The sequence below is a fragment of the Aspergillus ambiguus genome, assembly GCF_047715705.1.
Source record: "Aspergillus ambiguus strain CBS 117.58 unplaced genomic scaffold BDV59scaffold_48, whole genome shotgun sequence".
Taxonomy (NCBI): domain Eukaryota; kingdom Fungi; phylum Ascomycota; class Eurotiomycetes; order Eurotiales; family Aspergillaceae; genus Aspergillus; species Aspergillus ambiguus.
This window is the reverse complement of record NW_027395561.1, coordinates 131,446-158,588: the sequence shown is the minus strand read 5'-3', so window position 1 is coordinate 158,588 and position 27,143 is coordinate 131,446. Positions and strand designations below refer to the sequence as shown.

The window sequence follows — 27,143 nt, the reverse complement described above, 5'->3', positions numbered from 1 at the left end:
GGATCTCACTAAGGAGAAGAGACGTAGTGATCGTCGGGAACTTACTCGGGGACTAGGTATAGAGGCCGTTGACAGCCACGATGGTTTCATTGTCCACCACAGTAGGAACCGGAAGGCCTAGTCGTGGAAATAAAGAGAATTGGAAAGACAGAGGCAGAGCAGATGGGTAAAACCTGATCCGATTGAGATCCAGTTTGGTTGAAAAGGTGGATGGATACACACAAAGGGACCGACCAACTGAGGGTTACAATCAGACGACAGAGGAAAACCAAGACTTTGGAATCTGGGAAATTTCAACGTGGGAGAGTGAACCATGGGTGGGATCTTAGAAATCGTGCGACAAAGGGGGGCGTGTTTGTCTCGTCCGATGAGCGTTGGAGTAGTTCGTTTTTGCCTCAGTTCGGAACCAGAGTTAGGGCTCGGGTGGAAAGCCACGCACCTGGTACGCTTGGCAGTTGTATTTCCACGGCCAGCCGTACGATCAGAGATTATTTCTACGGCATCCGACACAACTGCCACCCGTCAAGGTTTGCGTGGGCGACGGGTCTGTCCATGGATATGGGTCCAGACACCACTGGACGAGCAGGGTGCAGAGTGGAAACTATCCCTCCCAACCGTAGTTGAGGTGCCATGCGTGACCGCCACAATGCGGGAGGGCTTCGGCATGCGGTAAGTGGACCGACTTTGCGGACTAGACTCGTCTTCGCATAGAGTAGCTATTCCTTGATAGTGGTGGATGGATACAGACATCTGGGATATCATATCGTGAGAGTGCAATGAGAGACCGCTGGGTATAGTTAGCGTGGGCGTTGCCCTCGGCGTCTACCTGCAAGATCTCTGCAACGCAATCGGTCTTGTTTCAGAGCTGTCGGCCGTCAAATTGCCCGACTATCCACAAGCCCTACGTCAGCTCCCCTCGTTTCAGCCAGAAACTTTCGGGATGGCGTCGCCCATTCAGGAACAGCCTTCTCGTCCAACGTCTTTCTGTCTTTCTCACCCGACCCAAATCTTGGTCGACTCTGGATACACCGGTGGAGAATCTATCTTTTTTTCTTCTTGTCCCTTTTCATTTTCGCCATCTTGCCATCCTGGTAACATACCCCGCCAGGATGGCGTCGTCGAAGGTATATAAACCCTGTCGATGACAGCCAGGAAGCTCTTTTCTTTCTTCTCTCCATCATCACATTCTCTTATACAAAGCATCAAACAGTCTTTCTTTTGAGATCTATATCTCGTCCTATCATTCCTCTCTTTTAAGGAACTTGATACAATCTTTACTACTACCGGCTGTTGAACAGACCATTCCTTACCTTAACATCTTTTCTGATTACTTTATCTCTTCTCTACAACCAACACATTCAGCAAAAATGATGTTCACCAAGGCCATCTCTGCTCTTGCTGCTTTCGCCAGCCTTTCCTCGGCCATGCCTCACGTCCGCCGCAACGGCACCACGACTGCCGGCAGCGGCTCCGTCAACATCGTCAACAACCTCGAAACTACCGTCTACGCGTGGTCTGTTTCTGATAGAGTCAGTGACATGCACACCCTTTCTGCGGGCGGTGGTTCCTACAACGAGGCTTGGCGCACCAACGACAACGGCGGCGGCATCTCCATCAAGCTGTCCACCCACCCTGACCAGTCCGACGTGCTCCAGTTCGAGTACACCATCGGCGACGACGAGTCCACTATCTACTGGGACATGAGCTGCATCGACCTTGCTGTCGATGACTCCGAGTTCACCAAGTCCGGATTCACCGTCACCCCCTCCCAGACCAGCGACAACTGCCCCGACGTCAACTGCCACGCTGGTGACGCTGCCTGTGCTGAGGCCTACCTCCAGCCCAAGGACGACCACGCCACTCACGGCTGCCCCATCGACACCACTTTCACTCTCAACCTGGGCAACTAAGCCAGCAGCGTTGGTGTCTTTGTTTGGTCTATTTTTCGAACTTTTCATGACTTACTTTTTGCAACGGCGTGATGATCTGGACTGGTTGGGTGTGGAGTATCGGCCTTCTCTGACTTCCACGTTTCTTGCTGGATGCAAGAGTGTGTTTGGGTTTTACTTTTACTTCTTCTAGAGCTGACTACGATCGATCATGCTCACCTTTTTTTGGGAATCTATCTCTCCCGCATATAGACAATGATACATTCCCTTCCCCTTCATGTATCTACTTCAGATTTTTCTCTTTCCTGTCAAGTCCCCCTGGTTTGAAACTAGGGGGAGACTAGGGTTACGATTCATGTGTATGTATGTGTATCCATGACGCACACTCAAAACAGAACATAGACCGCTGTGGCTTGCAATCAATAAATTCTGATAAAAAGAACGAAATCTTGGACACCATAAACTTCCTCCTTGAGTAATTGACCCCTCGTGGAACGCGACCCTCGAAGGTCTGCAATTCTTTCCCGTCCTAGTAACTACTAACTCTACGACAACCAGACAAATCCACCCGGGACAAACTCGGACGCCCAAAACAGGAACTACCCCGAGCAGAGCAAACCACCTATAGCCACGACCGCCGCGTCACTCGCCGTCGCTCACCGATCCGGCTCCGGCTCCGGCACCTGGCGGCCCAACATCGTTCGTCGTTCGTCGTTACTAAGCTTTTGGACTTTTCTCCGGTGGAGCGGGTCCACCGTCCGCTCAGCCAATCAGACCGCGTCATTGGCGCGGTGGCCACCGCCAAGTCGTGAACTTTATCTGCGGACGAACGGGCTGATTGGCGCTGCGGGCCCGTGGAGACGGTCGGGAGGCGGCTGTGGCGTGTTTCGATTGGTTTCGGTGTGCGGCGCTGCTAGGTTCTAGAACGTTGCCCTTCTCAGCTCGTCGGATGAATTGAAGGACAATAGGCAGAAAAGGCTGACTCGGTACAGGGACTCGGGCCTTGGAAGTGGCAATCTATCGGGCTTCTTCCCATGCCTTCTCATTACTAATTACTAGGATACTAGGTACAGGCTGGACTATCGACTTCCCCACCGCATTGCCTTCACCAGGCCGTAGGCCACGACCCGGTAGATAATTGTGGCCACGCCCAGAGCCATGACGTTGATGGGCCCGTTCTTGTCCAGGTTGTACAGCTGGAGCACCTGGTGGCCGGTCTGGATGGGACAGGAGCCGTCGGCGAGACGCTGAGCAGGGGTGCAGTAGAAGTGTTGGTTCCGCAGCGCGTAGGGGGCCAGGTTAGCAATGCAGTACTTGACGGGGGATAGATGGTTGAAGCCCTGCAGCACGGCGTTGACGTTCAGGCTCATGACGCCGCCCAGGATGTTGGAAATAGACAGCAGGATTGACGTCACATTGACGGCAAAGCCGACGTGCGAGAACAGCGTGCAAAACATGATCCCCACCGACTCGCCGCAGTTGATGATGCAGAAGCAGTTGAACGCGCTGATCAGGAACATGGTCACGCTGCGCTCCATGTTGTCGGCATATGCCGCGAGCACTCCGAACACGAGCGCTGACACCACTTCGAACGGCACCTCCAGCGTCGTGTACTGCAGGATGAACGTTTCGGCCGAATAGCAGTTGTCCGCCTCCTCGCGGTAGAAGACGTCGCGCTCGTTGGGGTATATGGCGATGTTTTGGAGCATGCCTGTCGATGGTTAGCTTTGGAGGAGGCGAGGGTTTTCTTTCGACGTCATTGGGCTCTCACCGACAAAGTACAACGCGGCAAACTCCTGCACGAATCCCATGCGGGATTGTACCGCCGCGTAGTCGTTCTTCAGCGGCGCGAAGAACAGTGCCATGATGATTCCAATGCCGAGGACCTGCATTGAGCGCGCCATCACGAGCGGCGGCTGGCGCCAGAAGTTGATCGCGGCCCGTCGCAGGACAAGCGGATACGTGATGCGGAACGGGAGCATCTGGCGCTTGAGACTGCCCAGTTCGGCCGGCGTCGCGATGTGTGACGTCCGCCGTCCGAGTGTGAGCGTCTCCCGGTCCCACTGTGTAATTAGGTCCTGTACTCGTTCACGGGTGACGGCCTCTCGGTCCGCCTGCTGTAGGTCAACAGTGATCAGGTCCAGGACGAAATCGGCTGGGTTGGTCGTCCGCGGGCACTCGTAGCCCAGATTTCCAAAGTGCGCGAGCATGCTGGCGCCCTCGCCCGCGTACACGGGATACCCACCACGCGCGAGAAGGAGCACGCTGGAGAAATGCTGGAACAAGTCCGACCGCGACTGGTGGATAGTCATGACCAATGTGCGGCCCTCCGCGGCAAGTCCCTTGAGCACTTCGATAATTGACATTGCCGTGAACGCGTCCAGGCCGGACGTTGGCTCGTCCAACAACAGCACCTTCGGATCGGTCAGAATCTGGATGGCGATTGTGACCCGCCTTTTCTCTCCGCCGCTAATGCCCTTGATCAGCTCACTCCCGACTAGGTTGTCCGCGCACTCTTTCAATCCCATCTTCAGCAAGATCTCCTCCGCCCGTCGGTTCTTCTCCTCGCGCGACATCCACCGAGGTAGGCGCAGGCCCGCTGCGAAGCGAAGACTCTCTCGCACCGTCAACGACGGCATCAAGGCGTCATCGTCCTGCGTCACAAACGAGGTGACCGATCGGATCACGCTCTCGGATGGAACAGCGCCGTTGTAAAGCATGTCGCCATGTACTTGGTATTTAGTTCCAGCTGTGCTGCGCAAACGCCGCGCGATAGAGTTCAGCAGCGACGTCTTCCCGCTGCCAGACGGACCCATGATGATATTCAATTCTCCCGGGTGGAATTCTGCCGTGATTGGCTTCAGGATGGAGAGCGTCCGCGACCCACGTGTAAAGACCCCTCGTTTGCGGATGTCCAGGGCATACTTGTCGAGCGATATGGCCACCTTACGGCCCTCCTCGGACGGTCGGATCACGATCTTCTCTTTCCCAGCCGACAGGTCTTTGTCGGTTTTCCGGGCTTGGGCGATGTCCATCGCAAATCGGTTGTATTGTAGAAGGAGACCAGCCAGGAGATAATGGCCAACGACGAAGGCCACCAGGACAACAATCGGTCGCCAGATCCAGTTCCCTGGGAAGCCCAGGTTCTCGATGATATAGAGCCCCGTATACTGAGTGCATGCGGGGTCGGTTGGATCGTCAGAATAGGGGCAGTCGTAGAACTGTCCGTATGGAGGTCCGCTGGGGCCGATGAATTCGTTGGCGCACAAGGCGCCAAATATGTAGAAGGTGTAGGCTACCCACTTCAGCCAGCGAACGTAGATGGGGATCTGGTGCGATTGGACGAAGTACCCGCATGCGAACGACTGCAACGTGAAGGAGAGATTTCCCACAAGGCTCGCTCCCGGGAAGCTCCTCGCGACGCCGATAGAGACGGCGGCGAAGGTGACGGCGATATAGTGAGTAAGGATGTTGAGGGCTAAGAAGATGAAGAACTGACCCACGTCGAGGCGATAGCCTACCATGAAGTAGAATATGACGGCGAAGATGACGGGCACGGGGAGGTCCTCCAGGAGCAACCTTGCGGCACGTCTGCTCAGAAGGAAGGCGGGCACTCCCACCACGCCCTCGGTGCGCTCTCGATCAAACAAGCGGATGTCAATCGTCAAGCTGTATGTCTCGTACAGGAGGATTAGATACCCATTGAGACTACTGGCAGTGTAGAGGCTTCCCTGGCGGGATCGAATACCAGCCTGCGTTTCGTCGAGCTGCAAGAAGATCCACCCGTTAATAACAGACATGCCTACCGCCTCGAGGAGACTGCCGGCCAACCCCAACGGATCGCGGATGGTTGTCTTAAACGTACGGGAGGTCAGGACTCGAAACTGCCGGCGGAATGGCACGGCTTTCACGGCGGAGAATTCCATCTCTCCGCGCTGATCCTCTCCAGCAACCTTTTGCGACGCCTGCATCGCCTTGTGCGCCTCCCGCCTCGACTTCCACGCCTCCTTGAGAGCGTCGACTCTCATAAAAGAAGCGGCCTCAAGCGCCTCCGTGCGATTATCAATTGCCGCAAGGTCGATCAAAAACTCCGCCGGATTGACAAACGGAGGAATGACATGCCCGCAACTCTCAAAGTGCGGCAAGGACTCTCGCACAGGGCCACTATACAGAAGCGATCCTCTCGCAAGGAGGATGACATTGTCAAAGAGGCTCCAGATCTCGGAGCGGGGGGCATGGATGGAAACAATGACGGTCCGACCATCCTGCGCCAGGCGTTTGAGCGTACGGATGATCTGAAAGGCACTCGTGGCGTCGAGCCCCGTGGTGGGCTCATCGCAGAAGAGCACCGACGGATTCGACAGCATCTGCACACCGATACTGGTCCGGCGTTTCTCGCCCCCGCTGCACCCCTTGTGCGTGGTTGTCCCGATGCGCGTGTCGGCGCATTCCTTCAGCCCCAGCTCGAGAATGACCTGCTCGACGATTTGGCGACGCTCCTCCGGCGTGGTCGGCGGGGGCAGCCGCAAGTCCGCCGAGTACTGGAGTGTCTCGCGGACGGTCAGTGTTGGAATTAGGACATCCTCTTGCATGATGTAGGCGCTGCGCACGCGAGAGATGTCGACATCCCCATTGAAGGTGGTCGTTCCGACGATGCGGCTGGCTTTGGTCAGGCTCATTCGCCCTGCCATCAGGTTCAACAGGGATGTCTTCCCCGATCCGCTGCTGCCGATAATAGCGGTCAGGCTACCGCTGGGCATGGATGCGTCAATCCCCTCCAGGACGGTTTTCCGCTCGTGCACGGGGGCTTTTCTCCGCAGTTGCTTCCAGAGCTGCAACGGCGAGGTCTCCCAAATTGGGGCGGACATGTCGACCTCCAGCGACACATCACGGACCTGTACGTCGACCGGGTTCACGGAACGGAGGGTGAGGTTGAAGGTAGCGGTCTGATCCTGGAGTTTCTCGTTGGTGAAGCAGTCTATTGGCGGATCGTCCAGGACGTCGTCTACCAGGTCGGGTTTCTCCATTCTGAAGCGAGATGTATCTCGCACCTTCGACCCGAAGGTTAGGGTCAAAGGACGGGAGGTTTGTGATATGTAAGAGACGAGTTCACATGTCTAGGGATGGTAGAAAACAAAAGGTTTGTCGGGGTCTGCCGGTCTGGGGACAACAGCCGAACTAGCTGCAGCACCAACCTGATAGAGATTAGTTGGCATGGTCCAAGTCTGGTTCGCCCCGGTGGATGTCATTATTGGTTCGGATGGGGTCGATCCGAGTTGGAACATGAGGGGACAAAGTTGTGAAGGATCAGATGGAGTGTTGTGAAGGGTTCAGTTGAAACCGCGTTGAGAGTTGAGATAGTGTTGAAGGAGAATTGAAGAGAGTGGTGCAGAATAGTAAGTACTGTATTTTTCTGTACTGCGTAGAGTTCAGGGGCTCAGGTGACCCCACATGACACTTCCCCATTCTAACGGTCGAGAATTCTCCGGAGATCATCAACAAAATATATCCAATATTATATATACAATATGTACCCAAATGACAGTGACTCGTCAACATACACGCAATAATGGTAAAATACAGCGCAAACCCCCAGTCAATCTCGGAATTTTCATCCATCCGCCTCCGAGTTGCCTTTTTATGAAACGTGGTATGGTATATCCCCAATCCCTACCATGAAATGCCCGGACGCCGACCCTATCCAGTATGATCACCTCTCCGGATGGCTATGCATCCTGCACCCAGGCAGGGCCCATCGCCGAGAGAAATAAAAAAAATTAGATAAAAAGAAAACAGAAGTAAGACTGTAACAGAACAGAGAGAGAATCGAAAACATGCATGCATCGGTCACATAACGCCATAGGCGCGTCTCGCCAGACAGCGGTGGTGCACAATGAGACGGGTTGAAGACGATCCTGAAATGCGACCCCAAGACAACAACCGGACAGCTCACGTAATGAGGAAGTCCATGTTCATGTCTTTGATGATCTTCTCCCAATCCCAGCTGTCTTCCATCTTAGTGTCCATCACCTCCCAGACCTTTTGAACCACCTTGAACGCCGGTTGGATGTTGCGGAGGTTCGAGTAGTGCCGGAGCGACTCGAACCCTTGTTGGATCCGCTCTCGCTGTCGGGGCAGGAAGGCTGAACATCCCAGCAAGAACAGCGGCATCAGCACGATGCTGTATGCGCCCGCATCCTGGGGCAGCTGGTCCAGGTACGACAATCCATCATCCACTACTTGGGCGATTTTATCGCTGGGACGGGAAGGTCGGATCGTTCGGTATAGATACACCCAGGTCGACTGCCGATATAACTGCGCCAGGTACCAGTTGGGAGTGTTGGCGGCGTGCGATGTCTCCCACACCCGAATGGCCGAGTCGATCGAAACCGCTTCGCTCAGGATCTGATAATCAACTGCGGGCTCATACCCCTCCAGGTGCCGTTGACGAATTCGGTCCCGTAGCTGGGTCACATCCGAGATGTAGTTGAACAAGCCATCAAACACGCCCAGGAAGCTTCCAGCCTGGGCGTGAGGCACAAAGTCCGGAAGCCGTAAGTCGCCGTGGAGATGGGCCGGGCGACGATCCAACGAAGTAATCGAGTTTGAAACGTCGTGGTACTGGAAGAACTCCACGATAAACTGGCGGAACTTCTCATTTCTCGGTTTCTGGGTCACGAGCAGATATCTGGCTGCATCCATGTGTGGCCGGTACTCGCCGTTGGTCTCGCCTTCGCAGATGGTGTTCAAACTGAGAGCGATGGTGGATGCGATGATCGGGTCCTCCACGAGAAGTTCGGACTCCTCTCCGGGCTTACTCGAGCGGGGCATGATGTTGTCCTTCAAGTCGCAAATGGCGCGGTGGAAGTGGTGGTATTTACGTTCCTTCAGACGGGGCTCGGGGTTCAGCCCCGACAAATGCGACCCGGAGAGACACATGAGCGAATGCATCAGGCCACGATGTTGGGTCGCCATCGGAAGCAGGATTTCTTTGAAGGGGTTGGAGTCATCGTTGATCAATGTCAGGACGCGACTGAAGCCGTACACGAAGTGGTCGAGGAACCATCGGTCGACTTCCGTTTCGATGCCGTCTATCAGGAGCGGAAGAGTGCGAGAGATGATGGATTGATTGCGAGCGGCTGTGAGGGTGGTGCCAAGATCAGTTTAACCAATCTGGTCCGCTCTGTTCCATCCAGGGTCACTTACCATCCTCGAGCTTTTGCTTCCCGCTCTTCCATATTTCCTTGGGGGGGTAACCCTCACACACGACGGCATTTTTCTGGCAGTTCAGGCAGCTGCGGAAAGGGTCAGTAGCAAATCAGGTACCGAGGAACGAGGGATCTTTACGTCGGCTTCGTCTCGTCGCATTTCTTCTTCCGCCGTCGACAAGTGATGCAACCCGTCTTGGATCGACCTTTAGTGATCTTGGCCTGGCCTCCAGGGACCGGAAGGGGATGTTTGCGTGGTCGACCACGTTTCCGTGGAACGTTGGCGGGAGCAGCCGTGGAATCCCGCTGGGTCGAGTCCGCATTGGCCATGGTCTCCACACTTAAAGGTTTGATACTCTGCAAATCGTCCACGTCGTCGACCTCTTCTACCTTTGGGGTGACGTCGTCCATGACGAGATCGGCATCGTGTGAAGCGATCACATTGAAGCGAAAGGCCTTGGAGGCGACGAGGGAAGCGGCGGCGGAGGGGAGAGGATGGGAAGCGTCGTGGATTTTGACGTCGAGGTCGGCGGTTGTGGGGGAGGTGTCTTCGCCTTCCCAGGACTCGGGAGAATCGTTGGAAACCTCATCGGTACTGATACTGCCGCGGTGGGAGAGGGTGGCGTCGTCGGTCAAGGGGAAGTCGGCGAAAGCGGGGGGCATATCGGACAAACTGCCCGAGCGGGAGGAGTTGCGCCGGTCGGAGACTTGGTTGACATGCTGAGCCCGACGAGAGGGGTTGTCGATGTCCGAAGACGAGGGAAGAGCGAATGCAGAGGAGTGTTGCATGGACAACATTAACGACACCCACCCCGGAGAGGGTATGGAGGGGGGAAGGTTGTAACTGGGAGGGTTGGTGGTTGGTGGTGGGGGAGGTTGAGAAGAGGAGGGGGGAAGAGGGAGTAGAAGTAGACGACGTAGAAAGGAAGCGAGATGGTTGAGAGGAAAGAGGGGTTGACCCGTTAGTGGGTGGATGGAGGGCTGCAGAGGAAGTGGAGGTTTAATAGGAGAGAGCCTTCTGCGTCCAGCGTCCAGAGAATAATACGTACTTAATAAATAATTAATTATAATAATGAGAATTATCGTAATTATAATAAACATCAGTGCACCCCCAGTCCAGTCAGATCCGGGCTGTATGTAAGTGCTCCTAGTACAAGTAGTAATAGGAATGATTAATGACAATCCCGGTGGATCCAGAGGACAGGGCACCTAAACTAGGCAAACCTACAACTGGTAGCAATTCTGAAGTACCTTGACCTTTCCAGTTGGGATAACCCTCCAACAGACCTAACTGGTGGAGATAGACCGAAAGTAAGGTATTACATGAATCCTCCTGCAGACTACTGAGGTCCCTCCAGGGCTATGTAGGTATGGGAAGAAAGTCATGAATGGATCCTCCCTCCAGATCATCCTCTGTAGTAGCCTCTTCCACTTCTTAAACTTCACCATGCGGGGGTCCAGCGTCATGAATGCCAAGCTTGTTGGATTGACACTGCTGATTTGTTGGAAGACGTAAATCCAGAGATTCAGCCTTCCTCGCGATGGGGAAAAAACCGAAATTCAATCGATCAAGCCATCGCACCGTGATCCATTGCTCTTTGGGCACGCACTCTGTTGCCCAAGAGGGACCACTACCACTACCACCCTTTCGAAGACTAAAAGCGATTGTCCGTCAAGCAAAAAAGAAACTTGATTCCTCCCAATCGAGACAGGCAGACCAGGAAAAGAAAATCCAAAATCGAAGGTTCCAAAACAGAGTCTGGAGTAGTGGATTCTTCAAAAGCAAACATGCCCATTAATTAATGTCCACCCACACAACCACCGCAAATTAAACGCAGGCATGACGACGGCGGATGATCTTCGCTGCTGAGTTTTTTTTTTTTTCCTCGCTCGGTTTCGTTTCGGTCTCAGTATCGTCCAACGATTCCCCAGACTCGTCCAGGGGTTTCGATACCTCCTAAGTATCCTGCGTGGTGGTGGTACATGAGAATCCATTACCTAATGGGGTTCCATATGCTGTCCATACAGCAGTACATGATGGTGATGGCCTTGACATTGTCTTCTCGCCGCCGTACGCAGTAAAACTCGAAAGTTTCGGGGGCCAGGAATCAGGGTGGAGCCATCCTGCGGTCATGGGAATCTCCTTCATAGTTCGAGATTGATTCCAAGAACCGGGAGAGCAGTCTCGTCATTGGAGTTTGCCCAGCAAGCCGTCCGGGTCATAGCGGCTAGGTCTGGACAGTCTCAATTCTCCATTTGATTTTCCTCCGGACACCCTCCTCCTGTATGCATTACTTGCATTCCCAGGAGGGACACGGCCCAGGCTCAGCTGGACGCCACAACACCCCACGCTATGGACCTCCCCCCTTTGGGTCTCATCAGCCTAGTGTTGCACCAGTGCGGAGATGGGCCGATGCTCAGGCTGTGACACCGCAGTCCTTTTGCCTGCATTGTGACCAGTCGCTTACCCCCGACCGGCCGTGTGCCAAGTCAAGCCGCGGCAGGACTTCTCATACTTCCTCCTTGGGGTTGGGATTGCGAGCCATTGATCGTGCCTGGATTCCATTCCACGTTCCGACTATCCACGGAGATATCCCACTACAGCACGCAACATTGTCAACTATTCCGCAGGAATAAAACGCTAGTCCATCATACCAAAGGAAATATATCAACAATATAATTTTTTTTAAAAAAAAAAAATAATAACAATCGTAATACATCATAACCCCCTCGTCAGAATCTGGGGAAGTGGGCCAGATCTACCTGTACACCAGGCACGGACATCCGGTCACTGCACAGAGTCAGTTTTTCTTTTCCATCGCCTCCCACGCTCTCCAATGGTGATGCGCAATATCCTGGTTTCAATGTCGGCGGAGGAGACCGAACTTACCGAACCACCCTCTCCTGGTCATCGAGGATAAGAATAGAAATGCTCACCTGCAGCCTCCACGAAGCCAGGGAGTCAGCCTTCTCTGTGAGGAAGGTCACAACCCCCAAACGGTCGTCATCCTCCGAGTCATCAGTATCACTCGACCTCCTCTTCTTCAATGGCTCGCCGCCGCCTCACTTTTATTGGGCGTTCTGCCGTTCCGAGTGCTTGGGCCTCCCTTTTGAGGACTGCAGACTGGTTGGAATTAGGAGTCCACCTCATCTGCCGGGCGACGAACGAGGAAATCCAGAAACTCAAGGCTATTTTTTTTTCAGTCGATCGGATTTTGCTTCTCCCGCCTCATGAATAAGCTTGATGATCATCCTAAAGGAGAGAAACGGGGGATGACGATGACCTCCATGGATACTACTGGGCAGGTAATGACAATGACAATACGGAGTACCTGCCACCTGCACTGAGGTGCATTCCCTGGCTAGTGAGGTACATGACACTAAGCGGATTGCCTGTCTCGGAAAGCCGGTGGAGTTCGCAAAGCACAAAGAAATCCTCTAATTTGGCGCATCTGACAGTATTGGCCTGGGCATATGGCGCTCGTTAAGCCTCCATACAGCGTATCGTGTCGCTCGATGCTACACCCACAACGGAGGTCGCAGACGAGAGTTCATATAAATTCATCATCATATCCATGGCTTGAAAGTGGAGCTCGGGAGGGATTTCCCGTCGTATTCTCACCTCAGTGGGGAGGTCTCCGATCTCCATGTCGAGCAACGGCAGTTCGACTCCTGACTCGCAAATCCCGCTGTACGGGCCAAAAAAGCAATGAGCATTGTCCAACACCCCCTGACTGGTCATTGCTGCATTTCTTCCGTACCCCAAGCTTCCCATCCCCGCGGACCGTCCGCTTCTCACTGCCATCCTCGCTCGACTGTTCTCCCTTGCGTGAAATGCGGAGGTGACAGGGGTGGGTGACGGGCTTTCATCTGATACCTAAGGAGGGATCGACCATGGATGGGAGGGCCTACAGAGGCTGGAGAGACCCTGGAAATGGTGACTTTCGATTCTTGGCCGTTGCTTGCTAAGTTGAAACATTACCCTGCGATGGATATTCATACAGAATAAAGTATGGTGGACTCGGACTAAGGTACCTAGATTTGAAGTCTGTACTCCGTACGAGCGAGTACAATACGTATAGCCGGATACCAACCTAACAACCTTACCTCCCCAGCCCCCATGACCGCCTGACCTCGTGTCGTCTCCATCCGGGAAAGTAAGCCGAGGATGGACCTATTGAAAGCGGAGACGCGGGTGTGATGCAGCCCTCCTAGCAGGGTCTGAGTCTAACTTACTTTGATATTGGACATATTACACGATTCGAAGGTCTTCCATCGATTTCCAGCGTCATGTCAAAAGTACTGCATGGTCTGTTGACACGCGTATGAAGCTTCAAGTCATCATACGATCAGATCAACTCCTGCGAATAAAGATGAACGGATCCATGGTTGTCCTGCGGACGGTTTGGCACACGCGCCATATCTACCTAACTTTTAATGACATTTAGCATGACTGAAATGATTCCTCCGATCTCCACCGCAATTACAAAATCTACTGCAGGCATCCACCCCTTTCCTGCGATTTTCCTGATCTTCCTCTCGAGGCGGACTTCCGGAGGAAGTTTCTACCTGCCAATCTGATGCGCCGCATTACCTTTGTTGGCCTCGACATTTGACCATTCAACCGCCACCCGCAGAGCGATCCCGCGCGATGCTCCCTGCGAGTATCCATGACTAAACAGTATTACCGTCCAGCCTGGGACCCACCGCACGATCGACGAATCTCATACATCAGTGGCTTGTGAGGATGGTTCTGTAGACGGTAAAGAACTGCCTTCGTTACCCACTGTGGCCTCCGAGATTCGTGTCGCTGTCTCGTCGGCCTACCCCAGACTATCCATGTCGGAAGAACGCAACTGGCGAAACCTAAGTCGCATGCTTCATGCGCATGGTTGAGCTGTTTTTTTGGGCAGCAAAGCTTTGATTTATAGTCATGGGTCGTTAAAAGTGAATGCTTGTCAGGTTCTCAATTGCCGTCTGGCGCTCGCACATTGCGTAAGATGTGCGTAAGCTTCGATGTCTGACTGTATCGTCTAAATCCAGAGCTCGGCCCCCGACGAGGTGCTATCCTAAATGTCATAGATGCTCGGATTAACACCCTAGTGACAAGGACGCATGGCTGTAGGTAGTTAGTGAAAATAACATAGAGTACAATATGAAGTTTGTACAGATACTGTAGAGAATACAGTCCTTGATAAGATAAGCAGCCGGAGCGAAGTTTATCACTCCGTTCACATTGTTCCTCCGCACTATGTCTTCAACACAATCGCAATGGCCACCATCATCTCGCCATCGCTGGCCATGCTTCTGCCTCTCCTCCCGCCAAAGCCCCTCGCCGGCATCACTCTCGTGGCCTTCACCTCCACCCCGAACTTCCACGGCATCCGCAGCTAGAGACGTAGGCGCACGACAAGTATAACTGGGGGCTATATTCGCGAGACATAGTACGGTTAGAGGATGGCGATAAAATAAAACTGAAGATAAACGACAGCAACGAGTACGATAAGATAAGCAAATATACTTTTATAATGGTGGATCTAGGAAAACACATCCGCATCTATAGAACAATAAGGTAAGTGACATGACGATTTTTGAATATACATGGTATTATCCCCAATTTGTATACCCACTGCAGTACTGAATCGTTCTATATTTTCAATTTATATACATACTATATCAACGTACTATTTATTTCGTGCTCTCGCCCTCAATCACAAATCCCCAGTCATGGCTCTCTTTACCATCCTTTCCAAACATGATGCCCTCTAGCCACGTCTTGAACTGCGCGGCATATCCAGCACTGCCCATATCCATGTCAACCTCCCCGTTGCGGATAAGCTTGACAGGGGTGATAAAGTACTAAAGCCGTCAAGTCAGCGCCACCTCGTTCTCGCGCAAAGTGGAAAAACATGACCATATCAGCACTTACCGCAGTACCACAGACAAACGCCTCGACGATCCGGCCCTCCTTCCAGGCCTGTTCCACATCGCCAATAGTGAATTGCTTTTCAACGATCTCCACGGCGGGCAGTTCGCCACAGGGGCGAGTCAGCTCCGCATGTGCCAACTCGAGCACGCTGCGACGAGTCACACCGGGGAGGATCAATTGGTTCTCCAGCGGAGCGGTGACGAGCTCACGCTTGCCGGTTTCCTTGTTCTCCCAGATGACGAAGAAGTTGCTGGCGCCGGCCTCGGTGACCTGACGGTCCTCGCCGAACAGCCACAACACCTGGTCGAATCCAACAGCCTGGGCCTTGCCGTGCGCCGCCAGAGAGGGTCCGTAGTTGGCACCTAGCTTCGCGTAGCCGAACCCGCCGGGCCAGGCGCGGATGGTGTCCGGCTGCGAGGCGAGGAGCTTCAATCCAGGCTTCGCGCCAGGTTCGGGGGCTTTCTTCGACATGTCGGGCCAGGGCACGGCAATGATGAAAAGGAGGGCCTCCTTGGGGGTCTGGACGCCCAGATGAGGGCCGTTGCCGATCAGGGTGGGACGGAGGTAGAGGAAGCGGCCGGGCTGATCCCTGGGGAGCCAACCTACATGCGAAAGAGATTGCGTCAGTTTGGGTTATGTTTCTTCGCGGCGACTTGTTCTTTGCGAGAACGAGGGTCACCTACGGGGTCCATCGATCTGCATCAACTTCGCGACAAGTCCCTTGAGCTCCTCGAATGGGAAGCTGGGCAGAGAGGCTCTCTTCGCGCTCATCACGAGCCGCTCGCCATTGCAGTCCGGCCGGAACAGCCGCAGCTTGCCGTCATATCCCCGGTACACCTTCATGCCCTCGAAACACTCGGTGGCATAATGCAGACACGATGCGGTGGGCGGAATGCTCAGATTCTCGTACGGTCTTACTTCGGGCGTCTCCCAGCCGTTGGCGTCAGTCCACCGGACCGTCACCATATGATCCGTGCAGTAAGAATGGCTCAGCTCCTCGGGGGATCCTGGCGCAGGTACCGCCCGCAGGTTCGTGGAGCGGGTGATCTTGACGACCGAGGCATCCAGCTCGGCCACAGGCGCAGCGGAAGGCATGGTAGTTTGGATTGGTTGTGAGATGTTTTCCCGTCACTATAAGAGAGCAATGAGGAGACTCCGACGAGGACGATAATCGACAATCCCTCGAGGACAATTGGGGCGGAATTTATGAGTCACGATGGATCTGTGATGCCCGCGACGATCTGCACCAGGAAGAAATTGACTTTCGGGATACTGGCAGAATCCTGCAAAAAGCCTGCAATCAAACCAGGAATAATTCAAAGAAGAGGAATGACGGGGAAAGGAGAATCTTGGAACTCCCCGCTGTATTATCTACTTGATGTTGGCCGAGGGGCAAAAGGAAAACTTTTCGCCGGTTCGGGTTTCGTCCCCTTTACGTTTTGCCTTCGATATCCGAACTTCCTCCGCCCTCCCAGCATCCCGCCAATTCCCCCCGCCAGAAGCTAGGGGGTCAATTAGCACTGGCTATCCTCTCTGCGATGTATGTCTCAGTCGACTATTCGGAACACATCTGTTGCAGTCCCCTTCTCCCCTGCAGACGCCTGGTGCTTCATCTTCCTGAGCCCTTCAGTAAATTGATTGCCCCACTAGTCCAGCAGCAGTGCCGAGGCTAACCGCGGGGGAGAATGGCGTCTGTTATCTGGGGGCTTCTCTGTGCCATTCCGGAAGCATCGGCATCGGCCCGTCTGGCTACACCGTGTGTACCCGTTGCCGGAGGATTATACGATGAATGGACTATACGGGATCCTCAACGGCGTACAACCTGTAGGTGCTGCGATAGAGACACGATGTCTGCCGTGTGTCACTGCGCGAACTCCTGGTGTGCTCATTGTTCTGAACCAATTCGGGATATGGCATTGAATAGGGTTAGATCAGGATATTTTATCAAGTCCATCAGTAGGATACGATTCGGTTTGTGTGAAGGGAGATGGAATTCATTCCCTGGTGGTTTGCGGGGCGCGAGATGTTGGAGAAAGTCGAGCATTAACACGGTGAAAGCTCCTGCAATTCGTGCACGGGACGAAGTACAAGGGCCGCAGATGAAGAATGACAGGCAACCTGGCACAGTCTACCAATAGGACATGTGCTGTCCCTAGTTTTCGGGGGACCCCGGCTCCTCTAGCCTGGTCCACGAGGCTGCGCTATTAACCACATGGCGATTTTCACCCGCCAGGAGTGTGGCACATCGTACGGCGAATGATAGTCGGAGTGGAAAACTTCTCCGGCTTCGATCCAAACTATGTCCCAACATCAGCCCTTGTATCTGACCTAGTGTCCAATGTGGGGCAACCATATCTGCTTAATGGAACCTGCAGTAGTAGCCCCGTGGAGATTCTTCAGCCTTGTCGATGCCATGGATGTTGCGAAGGATACTGACGGCGCTGGGTTGCTTTGCCGGCGATGCCGATCTACACATAACACAAGCGATTGCTCAATGTAAAAACAAGTATATGTCAGCAGTGGACTTCAGTTTTACGACATACCTACGGCGTACATGAGACAGCAGCAATTTTTCCGTTATGATCATTCCCTCCACATACTCTGGGGTAGCGGGAGTGGTGACAACTAGCACCCGATTCCAGGCATGAAGTTATATTTCGAAGCGACTAACATTGAATCCTCTGGATCTATAGCGATCGTGCTTTGTCCTGGAGAGGTCTTCAGAGGGTTGCCGTGGACCAAACCTTCGCCACCAGCACGAGAGAATAAGAATGCATATTATTACACGATTCTTGTAATGGCCCTATAATTCGTGGCGTACAAATCCGCTTAGAGATCCACATGAATATATATACCCGCCAGTGATACTTCATAGGGCCCTGAGTACAGGAGCGACAGGCTTTGGTTCACGAGCTGCGTAGAATCACGTCAAAGCATCTTCTCATTGGGAAAAGCCGCCACCGATGGCAAGTTGACGGTAGCCCTGCATAATCAGCCGAGCTGTCGCGCGGATCATCGAATTTGCCACCCCCAGCTTCCCCCGTATGGTTTGGTGTCAATCTAACTGGAATCTTAATTTCCATAGGACTGCCTGGTACATCATTTTGCGCGTAAGGTTGCAGCTACCGTTTCTAGAAGGTCTTGCACATGACCTCATGGGTGGGAGACCGTATCACCCTACAGAAGTCTTAGTCATTTGATCTACAGCACAAGGAATCCCGGGGATTTTCCAAAGAACCATAGGGAGGTAGGGAGAGGAAAGTAGAGAAAAAAAAAAAAAAAAGAGGGAGCGGGTCTCCCGGGACGGGCCAAAAATCTGATCCGATGGATATCCTTTCCGAATCCACCAGGTCATGCCAGTCCCAAACTTGGTAATGGAGAGGGGTCCATCGCCATTTCGGCTGAATGAACCGTTGAGGCGGTCGGTATATGACTTTAGAGCAGACTCCCTAGTCCAAGGATCGTCCGACGCTGTCTATTCTGCCTATGGATATCCATGACAGCCTCTTGGGTGGTCGGGTCTTGCCTCTATTTCCCCCCTTTTACGAGTCATGTAGGCCGATACCCAGGTATAGATCGAAAACGATGATTGTTCTTGGGTACAGGGGGAGCTGGGTGGGATAGGTCCCGCATAGTCTCGCGGGTTACAAGTTAACCAACTAGCTGTCCAACAACGATATCAGTCGCTTCCATACAGCTCCTGACAGCGGGCAGTTAGTACCTTCCCAATATACGACCGCGTATGGAACAATAACGTTACTCTTCTCTAATTCGAGTAAAAGTCTTCCATCCACTCATGACCCTTGATCGCGACTGTACTCCACTCGCTTGGTCCAACCGTGGAAGAACCGGTTTTAGATGCTGTTTGCCTCCTCCCTGGATTCACCATTCGGAGAGAATTTCGTCGAAGAACTGCTCACATCGTCCTGATAAACGGCCCTTTCTCGCGCCCAGATGGGGCCCCCGTTATAATGTCATGATGACTGGCATTTTGGTTTTGTTTTCTCGCCTCCCCGCTCTTTCCCCTAAATTAAAGCCGCTTACTGTCGCGAAGTTCCCCCAGTGGGTGTTTGCTCTCTCGAATCGCCCGTCGCGCCCTCGACAATCGTCGATGTTCCAACCGCGGGACCGCGTGTCTGTACTCCATCGTTGAAGATATTGGCAGCTTCGGCGCAAGGAATGGCCATTGTTGACGACCCCAGGCAGTTATATTGTTGGCCCGGTCGATATTGAGTCCGGGCAAGTTCTGCCGAATCGGAACTGGTGAGATGCTTTAGGACCCTAGCCATTTCTCGCCGCCGAGCACCCTATCCTCTCTCACCAACCTTTTTTTTTTTTTTCCTTCCGTATCAACGACTCGGAAGACAGTCCACTGCGACTTTGGTCTTCTATAAAGGCTGGCTTGGGACGAAATACTCGACACCCCACTGATGGAGATTCTGTTTCTCTTACTTTGCACTAAACAGAAGATGAATTCCGAGGAAGACAAGCGTCTTCCCTCTCTGGCACCGGGGCCCAGTGGACCCGTGAAGCACCCGTCCATGCCTTTGACCAAGCCAAGAAAAAACTCAACGGCATGCTTGCCATGTAAACAAGCAAAGAGGAAGGTAAGATATTCTTGACACTTTCTCATATCTCCCTGGTTAGATGCAAGGCAGCGGCGGTCGAGGACCCCTCTATTGTGCAAAGATGACCTCTCTCGCAATTGCGCCTCTTCTCGGATCTGAAACAGTTAGCTGACAGTTCGCATCTAACCTACAGTGTACCGGCCGCCCAGCGCCTTGTAAAGCGTGCCAAAACACGGAAGCTGAATGTATCTTCGACGAGACCCTTGATCTGAGGCGCAAGGTTGCCGCGAGACGCACCCTCTGGGAGATGGAGCATTATCGGAGCTTATTATACTCCTTGTTGGATTCCCTCCGTTCGACAGATGAAGACCGGATACGCTATATCCTGGAGACTGTCCGCAACAGCTCTTCGTTGGACCCAATTGCCGTAGCGGTGGATGCACCAACAATGGATGCCAACGATACACCCGGGGATGACGTTACTGCTCATCACTGGCGTCTGTCAGGCGACCCTCACTCGAGGATAACGTTGGAGAAGCTCTGCGACATTCCTTTGTTTCAGGTGTCCGCAAAGCCCTGGACCGCAGTGACAAATGATGATCATCTTGTCTCCCATCTGATTTCGTTGTTCTTTACCTGGGATCATCCGCTATTGCAGGTCGTCGACCAGGGCCTATTCCTGGATCATATGATGAAGAATGACACAGAGTCTGCTTTCTGCACTCCCCTTCTTGTGAACAGCATTCTCGCAGTAGCAAGCGTATGATTGCATCTGAGCTCATCTTGTTGAGGATTTTTTTCTGACTTTGAGAAGCCACACTCCGATTTTCCAGAGGTTTTCGCTCTTCCTGGAGATCCGATGACGAGGGGGCAGCACTTTTTTGCAGAGGCCGAGAGGTTATGGAAGGCGGAGGAAGGCGCTATTTCGCTGACCAACATTCAGGCGTTATGTCTGATGAGCTATGCGTATGTTTTCTTATCTTATTTCCTCGATGCCTCTGTTTTTCGCTTACCATCTGTAGTTTGAAGTGCCAGGGAAAGAGGCAAGCCAGCTGGATGATGCTGAGACAGGCTGTACAGCTCGCGCAAGATTTTGGGATGTTCGAGACACCACAGACAGGATATTACATGTGGAATGAGATGACTGCTGATATGCAGTATGCAGGGTCCATCACTTCTCGTGGACTATTCGTGTTGAACTCGTATTTGCCATTCCCGATACATGAAGTTAGGTAGGGTGACTGACGTGATGATGCAGGCAGATGTCTCTTTTATACCTTCGAGGAGCGAATCTTCATCGCCCTCGATCCATGCTAGCCTCGGACAAGCATCATCATGATGACATTATATGGGCTCCGTATCCTCATTTAAACCAGATTGAATATGGAAAGAAGTCGGCTCTGCTTCGTTGCGTGATGGCGGCTCTAGCATCTTTGTCCGATATAGCGGTAGAAATCCAGGACCTTTTACTTGACAAGGCGCTTGTTGTGAATATCGATGAAGCGTTGGTGGCGACAGGCCCACTCTACGCGCGCCTAGATCAATGGCCGGGGACCCTGCCTGATATTCTTCGGATAGACAAGGAGCCGATTCCGCAGACCTTGTTTGTGCAGTAAGGATAAGTCGTTCCACGTCCAAATCGAGCCATCATTTGACATCTTTGGTAGTATCAGATATCACCACACTGTCATTTCGCTTTCGAGCCTCCTCCTGGGGCACAGAGATGCTGAAACCACATCCAATCCATCCTTATTCCAGCAGTTGAGACACGCCCAGGTCCGTTCAGCAAAAATAATCGCTCAGTGTCTCCACATACATCGAGAGTTATATGGACTGCGGCAGTTTTCGGGGCAGCTGCTGGAGCCCACTTGTAGCAGTGCTCTAGTTTTGATTGTGGCCTTGGGGGACGATGAGAGTAAAGATGCCTTTGTCGAGATGTGTCGATCTTTGGTTGCCTTTAGCAAGCGGTTTTTGATAGCCAAAGACATGATTCAGGAAATCGAGTCTATCGCTCGGCGGTTGGGTATCCAGTTACCTCCCGAAGCTGTTGCAGTGCTGGACCACAAAGAGCAGGCCTCTTCGCAGTGGTTTTAATGGGTTCTATCGGTCCTAGACTTTTTTGCGATTGTCATTCTTCGTCTCCACGACACCAATTGGGGTGTTATTAGAGCCATACGGGTCATGGATGCAGGGCCGGTGATGGTGGAGCCGGAGACGCCCTGACCTGGCATTGAACGACAAACCCGAGTGACTGTCTGAGCATATCTCTGGAACATCCAGAGGGGATCAGTCCAGCTATCCCACCAAACACTGGATTGATTGTTAAAAGGGCGTTGGTAAGAATTTACTTACCTTCATATGCCCATCCACTCGTCGCCATATGGGGCAGTTGAAGGCTGTGAAGCTTTTGATGAGGAGAAGAGGGTTGGTTTGCTGTTGGTAGAGGAGGGTGGTCGAGCAAAGAGGCCATGGTGAAGGAGTTGACGCAGGAGAAAAAGGGTGGAGACTTCGCTATGACCTACTCAAAGGGTCCAACACGGTTCTTTCTGCAGAACTAGACAACGCCACCCACGGAAGTGACCACTAAGATCTATTACAGTTCTGTGATTATAGAAGTGGGAGGATGTACCTGTATAGTGCATTATTCGTCGAATGATGGGACGTTCATAATACCCTAAATGCCTCGTGTTAGACTAACCCCAACTTCGGTCCATTCTGGGTTCACCAACTGCAATAGTTAGCGGCCTACACGGTATCAATCTTTAAGAGTATACTGGAACCATTATTGGGCTCATTACGGTGTGTAAACCTTAATATAAACATCCCACAGGTGTTCCGGGTAGATATATTTCAATGAGTTTGTTAACCAATTCCCCAAGTGCTCCATACGTTGGTACTACAAAAGCAGTAAGGAAGCTCGTATCGACACACCCTTTTACTACTAGACCAAAAAGTCTCGCCCTAATAACTAGGGCAGTAGTCATACGCTGCATTCTACGAAAAGGAGACAAACAGTACTTTCCTCATGTAGTAAAGATTCTAGTCTTGATACGGCGTCTATATTAAACTCACTCTAAATGCCGATCTGTGTTCGTGCATGCAGCAAAGCCTCACTTGTGTCGTCAAAAATACTGTCTCGGAGGAAGACTTCGGGAGGCTGTTTGGTATCGTCTGTGGCCATGACACGGTGTGTGATGGACTCGCGCGCAACGCCACAACTGGTAAATTCGGGGCCTACGGAATGTGTAACCCACGGCAGCAGCTCTCCTTCGTCATGGACCAGTACTATAAGAAACAGAGCAAGGAACACCAAGCTTCTGCTTGTGACTTCAACGGAGCCGCATCCACGCAGAAGCCGAGCAAGCCCTCTGGCACGTGCTATACTCTCCTGGAGCAGGCTTTGTCTGCCGGTGCCGACACGATGGCATCCAGCCCAGCCGGTGGTGGCAAAGGCCGCTCTTCGGACTCTGCTGCCGGGCTGATGGTGTCACCGAGGTCAGTTGAAGTTGGAGTGCTGCAGGACGGACTTTCTGTCATTGCTGCAGCGGTTTCTGGTACTGGCATAACGGTCAACCAGCTTATTTTAGCCACTGGCCTGTATTCTTCTTGGTCCATTGACTTTCTATCCTACTCAATTGTTGCTTCGCGGACGTTTGATGGACACTTGAAGATTGGTGCTATTCGTTATACTATATTTTTTTACGGCAGTAATTAGTTATCTGGCATTCAACTACATATTTATTCGACGAAATAATGGCAAACCACGTATACATTATTAAAGGTAGTATCTACCTAGGTAAGAGTCTAAGTGTTTGTACACTGTATGTGGGCTACTGTGCATACCTGACTCAGCAATCCGACTTGTGCGCAGATAAGATAAGCACAAAACCCCCAAGCGAAAACCCTCAAAATTCGCCGAGAAAGTCGAAATCCCACACGCCGACGTCAAGTGAACCAACGACCCCAACTCCTCGACGTGCCTTCTCCCCCCTCGCCTGACAGCTGTCCCGAGCAATTCGTCCACTGTCGTCTCCGAATCTTTTTCTTTCGTCCAATATGTCGTACGAAGAGCGCGCCAACGCGCACCCCAACCTCAATGATGAGTCCGATGTCGAGGAGGAAGCGCTCGTCAACGACTACCGCGAGCAGGTCAACTTCGACGATGGGATGAGTGAACTGGACCGGACAACATCTCTTGGAGCCGCCTCTCAGACGCAAGATCTTCAGGCCCAGCTCGCCGCCGCTGCTACCCCGCTTGAATACCAGGCCACTCTCGAGACCAAGTTTGCGAGCTACGACAACTATTGCAGTCTGTTCCACTACATTTTGAACTCGGATGGCCCGGTTGAGCTGGAGGTCCCTTCTGTACGTTTCTCTTCTTTCTTTGGATTCGGTACACACTGATCGGGTATCGGGGACATCTTCAGTGCCTTTGACCGTCTTGTTTACCTGGTTCTGATACTTTGAGCTAACATGCAACCAATCTCTTTCTATAGTATTACTGGGCTTGGGATGTGATCGACGAATTCATCTACCAGTTCGAGTCATTTTGCCGCTACCGTAACCGTGTTGCCCGGAGCGGCTCCAACGAGGAGGAGGCGCAGCTTCTGCGCGAGAACCCGAACACATGGGGCTGCTATTCGGTGCTCAACGTCCTCTACTCCCTGATCCAGCGATCTCAGATCAATGAGCAGCTGGCTGCCATCAAGCGTGGTGAGGATCCCCTGGCGTTCGCCGGCGAGTATGGCTCCCGCCCTCTCTACAAGATGCTGGGTTACTTCTCCATCATCGGACTGCTCCGCGTCCACTGCTTGCTCGGTGACTTCAGCCTTGCCCTGAAGACCCTCGACGACATCGAGATGAACAAGAAGGCCATGTTTGCCCGTGTTATGGCCGCCCACTTCACCACCTACTACTACGTGGGTTTCTCTTACATGATGATGCGCCGCTACGGCGACGCCATCCGCATGTTCAGCCACATCCTGGTCTACGTTTCGCGGACCAAGAACTTCCAGAAGGGTGGTAACAGCTACGACGCTATCGCCAAGAAAAACGACCAGATGCACGCTCTGATCGCCATCTGTGTCGCCCTCCACCCCACCCGTCTGGACGACACCATCCACTCCGCCCTGCGCGAGAAGTACGGCGAGCAGCTTATCCGTCTCCAGCACGGTGGTCCCGATGCCCTCCCCCTCTTCGAGGAGCTCTTCCGCTCCGCCTGCCCCAAGTTCATCAGCCCCACTCCCCCCGACTTCGACAACCCGTCCGTCAACATCGACCCGGTCGACCACCACACCGCCATCTTCATGGACGAGGTCAAGAACACCCTGTACAACCCTACTATCCGCTCGTACCTGAAGCTCTACACGACCATGGACCTGAAGAAGCTCGCCGGCTTCCTCGAAGTTGAGCCTGAGAAGCTCCGCTCCTGGCTCTTGGTCAACAAGCAGCGTAGCCGCCAGGTGCGCTGGGTCGAGGGTGGCCTGCTGGAGGGCGAGCCCGTCGCCGCCAACGATCTCGACTATGCCTTGGAGAAGGATCTGATCCACGTTAGCGAGACCAAGGCCGGACGTCGTCTGGTCGACTGGTACCTGAGAAACCTCGCCCGTGTCTACTAGAGTACCGGATGCCTCGAAGGACAAGGCTCCTGGTAGTCGCAGACTGATACGTACCTGTTCTGTCAATGGTCTTCCCAGAATGGACGCCCTGTAGAGAAATACCGGGCGCTTCCCGAACCGAGTGTTTGATGAAAATGCCGGAAGATCTAGCGGCTTGAGGTCCGGGCCGGATTTAAGTGGAAGACCAGCTGAAGCTGTTCCCGAACAGTATGCTGGATGTGCTTGTACACGCCGTGGCGGCGTTATGACTCTTTATCGTTTTCCTTTCCTTCACCTTGGTTTCATTGTCTACGCTTTCTATTTTTCTGTTTATCTCATGGTTGCAGCCTTGGACCTGGTCAGATTATAGGTTTGAGGTGGCTTCAAAAATCTCGCGGCTTGTTTGGGGCGTATTTCGATCCTTGTTCTTGATTTGTTTTCTGTCCTGGCCGATATTGACTGTGGGCATTTCTGAACGGCACAGGGCGGTATGTCTCTAGCAGTGAATCTTGTAGTAGAATCGCATGACGAAATAGATGATGACACTGTCAACCGTTCTTTCTCCTTCCACGCCATAGACAAGGAGGGTGGGGGGGATATAAAAGAGGGGTATAGCTTGTATTCTCTATCTGCAAGTGGAGGTACTATAAATATACAAATGTGGACGTTTAACCCAAATGATACAGAAGTTGTCGTGCAGGACTTAGTCCATGACATCAAAGCTGGTTCCACAGCCACAGTTACTCGTGGCCCTCGGGTTATCGACGATCTTGAACTGGCTGCCGATCAGCTCCATTGTGTAGTCCACTGTGCTACCGGATAGTAGCTCCAGGGAGGGTTCGTCCATGACGACCTTGGCCTCGCCGGCGCCAGCGGGCGCTCCCTCCTCGGGGGAGTATTCCGCCTCAAAGACAGTGTCTTCTTCCGGGTCGATCTTCGACGATGCCTCCAATGACATGAGATACTGAAAGCCGTGACAACCTCCGCTTGTCACAGTGATTCGAAGATGGTGGTAAGGGTTTTCTTCTTTGGTGGCAGATGGAGACGACGAGGGATCGGTGATATCGCGGAGGCGCTGGCATAAGTTAGAAAAACGAAGTTTGGTAAAATAATGACAGAGTGCATCATTAAAGTCAACAAAAAGAAAAAGCAAAACAAAAACATACAACAGCCGGGATTCGCTGGTGGTCACCCACCCAACTACTAACCGGCCGGCGTGTGGCTTAAGTACGGCTGAGCGGACGGGAAGCCCTGTTTTCCACACCCTATGGTCGTATGTGCTGGATCAACACTTCTTTGGGGGTTTTATCGGCCCCAGCGGTAACTTTTCGTTCTCCACGCATGAAGTATGACCCTTCATCATCCCAGGGACGGAAACAGTGCCTCCCACCCGGGTTGTCAGGCACGTATTTCCCACACCCAGCGCCTGCGCAATAAAAGAAACGGTGTATCAACCTACCTCTGCGGCTCGAGGGGATATTTCCACCATTAACGTATTGCCGTCATCGCCGGTTCTCGGGTTTTGTAGGACTTTTGTTGCCTGGCTGGTCGGGGAAGAGGAAAAGGCACGGTGGTGCCGCGGAACGGCGAACGGGGATACAGAAGCCCAAGACGGAGCTCTCCGTGAGGTAGGAGTCATCGTCGACACGAAGGAAGGGCCGCATGCTTGTCGATGGGCGGTGGCGGCGCAGAACGATGCGGACGAAGGTCTGGATGGTTTCGATGCCGGGAAACTGGATCGAGGGGTGCGTGGGCGTGAAAGCCGACGAACGGCGGATGACAGCATAGGATGCGACATGGTCAGGACACCAAGAAGCCTATCTCTCGAATGAAGTCTGTCTTCCGGTGGGAATGACGAACTGGTCCGAGGTGATGTATGATTCCTGCTTAGTTATTCAACCGTCGACCTTCCCATTAGTCAGGGCGCTGCGGATGACGCCATTGGTCGGTCG

At 53.0% G+C, this 27,143-nt stretch overlaps 10 protein-coding genes across 10 annotated transcripts; 5 read left to right on the top strand and 5 right to left on the bottom strand.

Moving 5' to 3' along the window:
• Positions 1 to 1,367: 1,367 nt before the first annotated feature.
• Positions 1,368 to 1,910, top strand: BDV59DRAFT_205698 (putative extracellular thaumatin domain protein; the record flags this gene model as incomplete). Its single annotated transcript, XM_073694686.1, has 1 exon — positions 1,368 to 1,910. The coding sequence occupies one exon, from the start codon at positions 1,368 to 1,370 to the stop codon at positions 1,908 to 1,910; it is 543 nt and encodes a 180-aa protein (XP_073543745.1).
• Positions 1,911 to 2,729: 819 nt separating this feature from the next.
• On the bottom strand, positions 2,730 to 7,076 carry BDV59DRAFT_187649 (putative ABC efflux transporter). Its single transcript, XM_073691257.1, has 2 exons — positions 3,661 to 7,076; positions 2,730 to 3,600 (listed from the first exon to the last, which is right to left on the bottom strand). Exons 1-2 carry the CDS (start codon positions 6,914 to 6,916, stop codon positions 2,969 to 2,971), a joined length of 3,888 nt encoding a protein of 1,295 aa, XP_073543744.1. The 5' UTR covers positions 6,917 to 7,076; the 3' UTR covers positions 2,730 to 2,968.
• Positions 7,071 to 7,673, bottom strand: BDV59DRAFT_124247 (uncharacterized protein). The gene has a single exon (XM_073686864.1). The coding sequence runs from the start codon at positions 7,506 to 7,508 to the stop codon at positions 7,197 to 7,199; it is 312 nt and encodes a 103-aa protein (XP_073543743.1). The 5' UTR covers positions 7,509 to 7,673; the 3' UTR covers positions 7,071 to 7,196.
• BDV59DRAFT_187646 (Zn(II)2Cys6 transcription factor) lies at positions 7,247 to 10,107 on the bottom strand. The gene is made up of 3 exons (XM_073691256.1): positions 9,237 to 10,107; positions 9,096 to 9,184; positions 7,247 to 9,028 (listed from the first exon to the last, which is right to left on the bottom strand). The coding sequence occupies exons 1-3, from the start codon at positions 9,893 to 9,895 to the stop codon at positions 7,839 to 7,841; spliced, it is 1,938 nt and encodes a 645-aa protein (XP_073543742.1). The 5' UTR covers positions 9,896 to 10,107; the 3' UTR covers positions 7,247 to 7,838.
• A 4,527-nt stretch (positions 10,108 to 14,634) lies between these two features.
• On the bottom strand, positions 14,635 to 16,821 carry BDV59DRAFT_187643 (branched-chain amino acid aminotransferase, cytosolic). The gene is made up of 4 exons (XM_073691255.1): positions 16,711 to 16,821; positions 15,710 to 16,655; positions 15,027 to 15,628; positions 14,635 to 14,956 (listed from the first exon to the last, which is right to left on the bottom strand). Exons 2-4 carry the CDS (start codon positions 16,119 to 16,121, stop codon positions 14,786 to 14,788), a joined length of 1,185 nt encoding a protein of 394 aa, XP_073543741.1. The 5' UTR covers positions 16,122 to 16,655; positions 16,711 to 16,821; the 3' UTR covers positions 14,635 to 14,785.
• A 1,815-nt stretch (positions 16,822 to 18,636) lies between these two features.
• On the top strand, positions 18,637 to 19,347 carry BDV59DRAFT_187641 (uncharacterized protein). Its single transcript, XM_073691254.1, has 2 exons — positions 18,637 to 18,726; positions 18,787 to 19,347. The coding sequence occupies exon 2, from the start codon at positions 18,823 to 18,825 to the stop codon at positions 19,177 to 19,179; it is 357 nt and encodes a 118-aa protein (XP_073543740.1). The 5' UTR covers positions 18,637 to 18,726; positions 18,787 to 18,822; the 3' UTR covers positions 19,180 to 19,347.
• A 148-nt stretch (positions 19,348 to 19,495) lies between these two features.
• On the top strand, positions 19,496 to 22,324 carry BDV59DRAFT_210620 (putative C6 transcription factor; the record flags this gene model as incomplete). The annotated part of the gene is made up of 5 exons (XM_073695631.1): positions 19,496 to 19,633; positions 19,788 to 20,354; positions 20,624 to 20,796; positions 20,853 to 21,206; positions 21,268 to 22,324. The coding sequence occupies 5 exons, from the start codon at positions 19,496 to 19,498 to the stop codon at positions 21,686 to 21,688; spliced, it is 1,653 nt and encodes a 550-aa protein (XP_073543739.1). The 3' UTR covers positions 21,689 to 22,324.
• A 367-nt stretch (positions 22,325 to 22,691) lies between these two features.
• On the top strand, positions 22,692 to 23,212 carry BDV59DRAFT_205693 (X8 domain-containing protein; the record flags this gene model as incomplete). Its single annotated transcript, XM_073694685.1, has 2 exons — positions 22,692 to 23,089; positions 23,140 to 23,212. The coding sequence occupies 2 exons, from the start codon at positions 22,692 to 22,694 to the stop codon at positions 23,210 to 23,212; spliced, it is 471 nt and encodes a 156-aa protein (XP_073543738.1).
• Positions 23,213 to 23,517: 305 nt separating this feature from the next.
• Positions 23,518 to 25,739, top strand: BDV59DRAFT_187636 (putative eukaryotic translation initiation factor 3 subunit EifCl). Its single transcript, XM_073691253.1, has 2 exons — positions 23,518 to 23,959; positions 24,091 to 25,739. Exons 1-2 carry the CDS (start codon positions 23,651 to 23,653, stop codon positions 25,210 to 25,212), a joined length of 1,431 nt encoding a protein of 476 aa, XP_073543737.1. The 5' UTR covers positions 23,518 to 23,650; the 3' UTR covers positions 25,213 to 25,739.
• Positions 25,556 to 26,989, bottom strand: BDV59DRAFT_205691 (HesB/IscA family protein; the record flags this gene model as incomplete). The annotated part of the gene is made up of 3 exons (XM_073694684.1): positions 25,556 to 25,662; positions 25,936 to 26,266; positions 26,651 to 26,989. The coding sequence occupies 3 exons, from the start codon at positions 26,987 to 26,989 to the stop codon at positions 25,556 to 25,558; spliced, it is 777 nt and encodes a 258-aa protein (XP_073543736.1).
• Between the last annotated feature and the right edge of the window lie 154 nt (positions 26,990 to 27,143).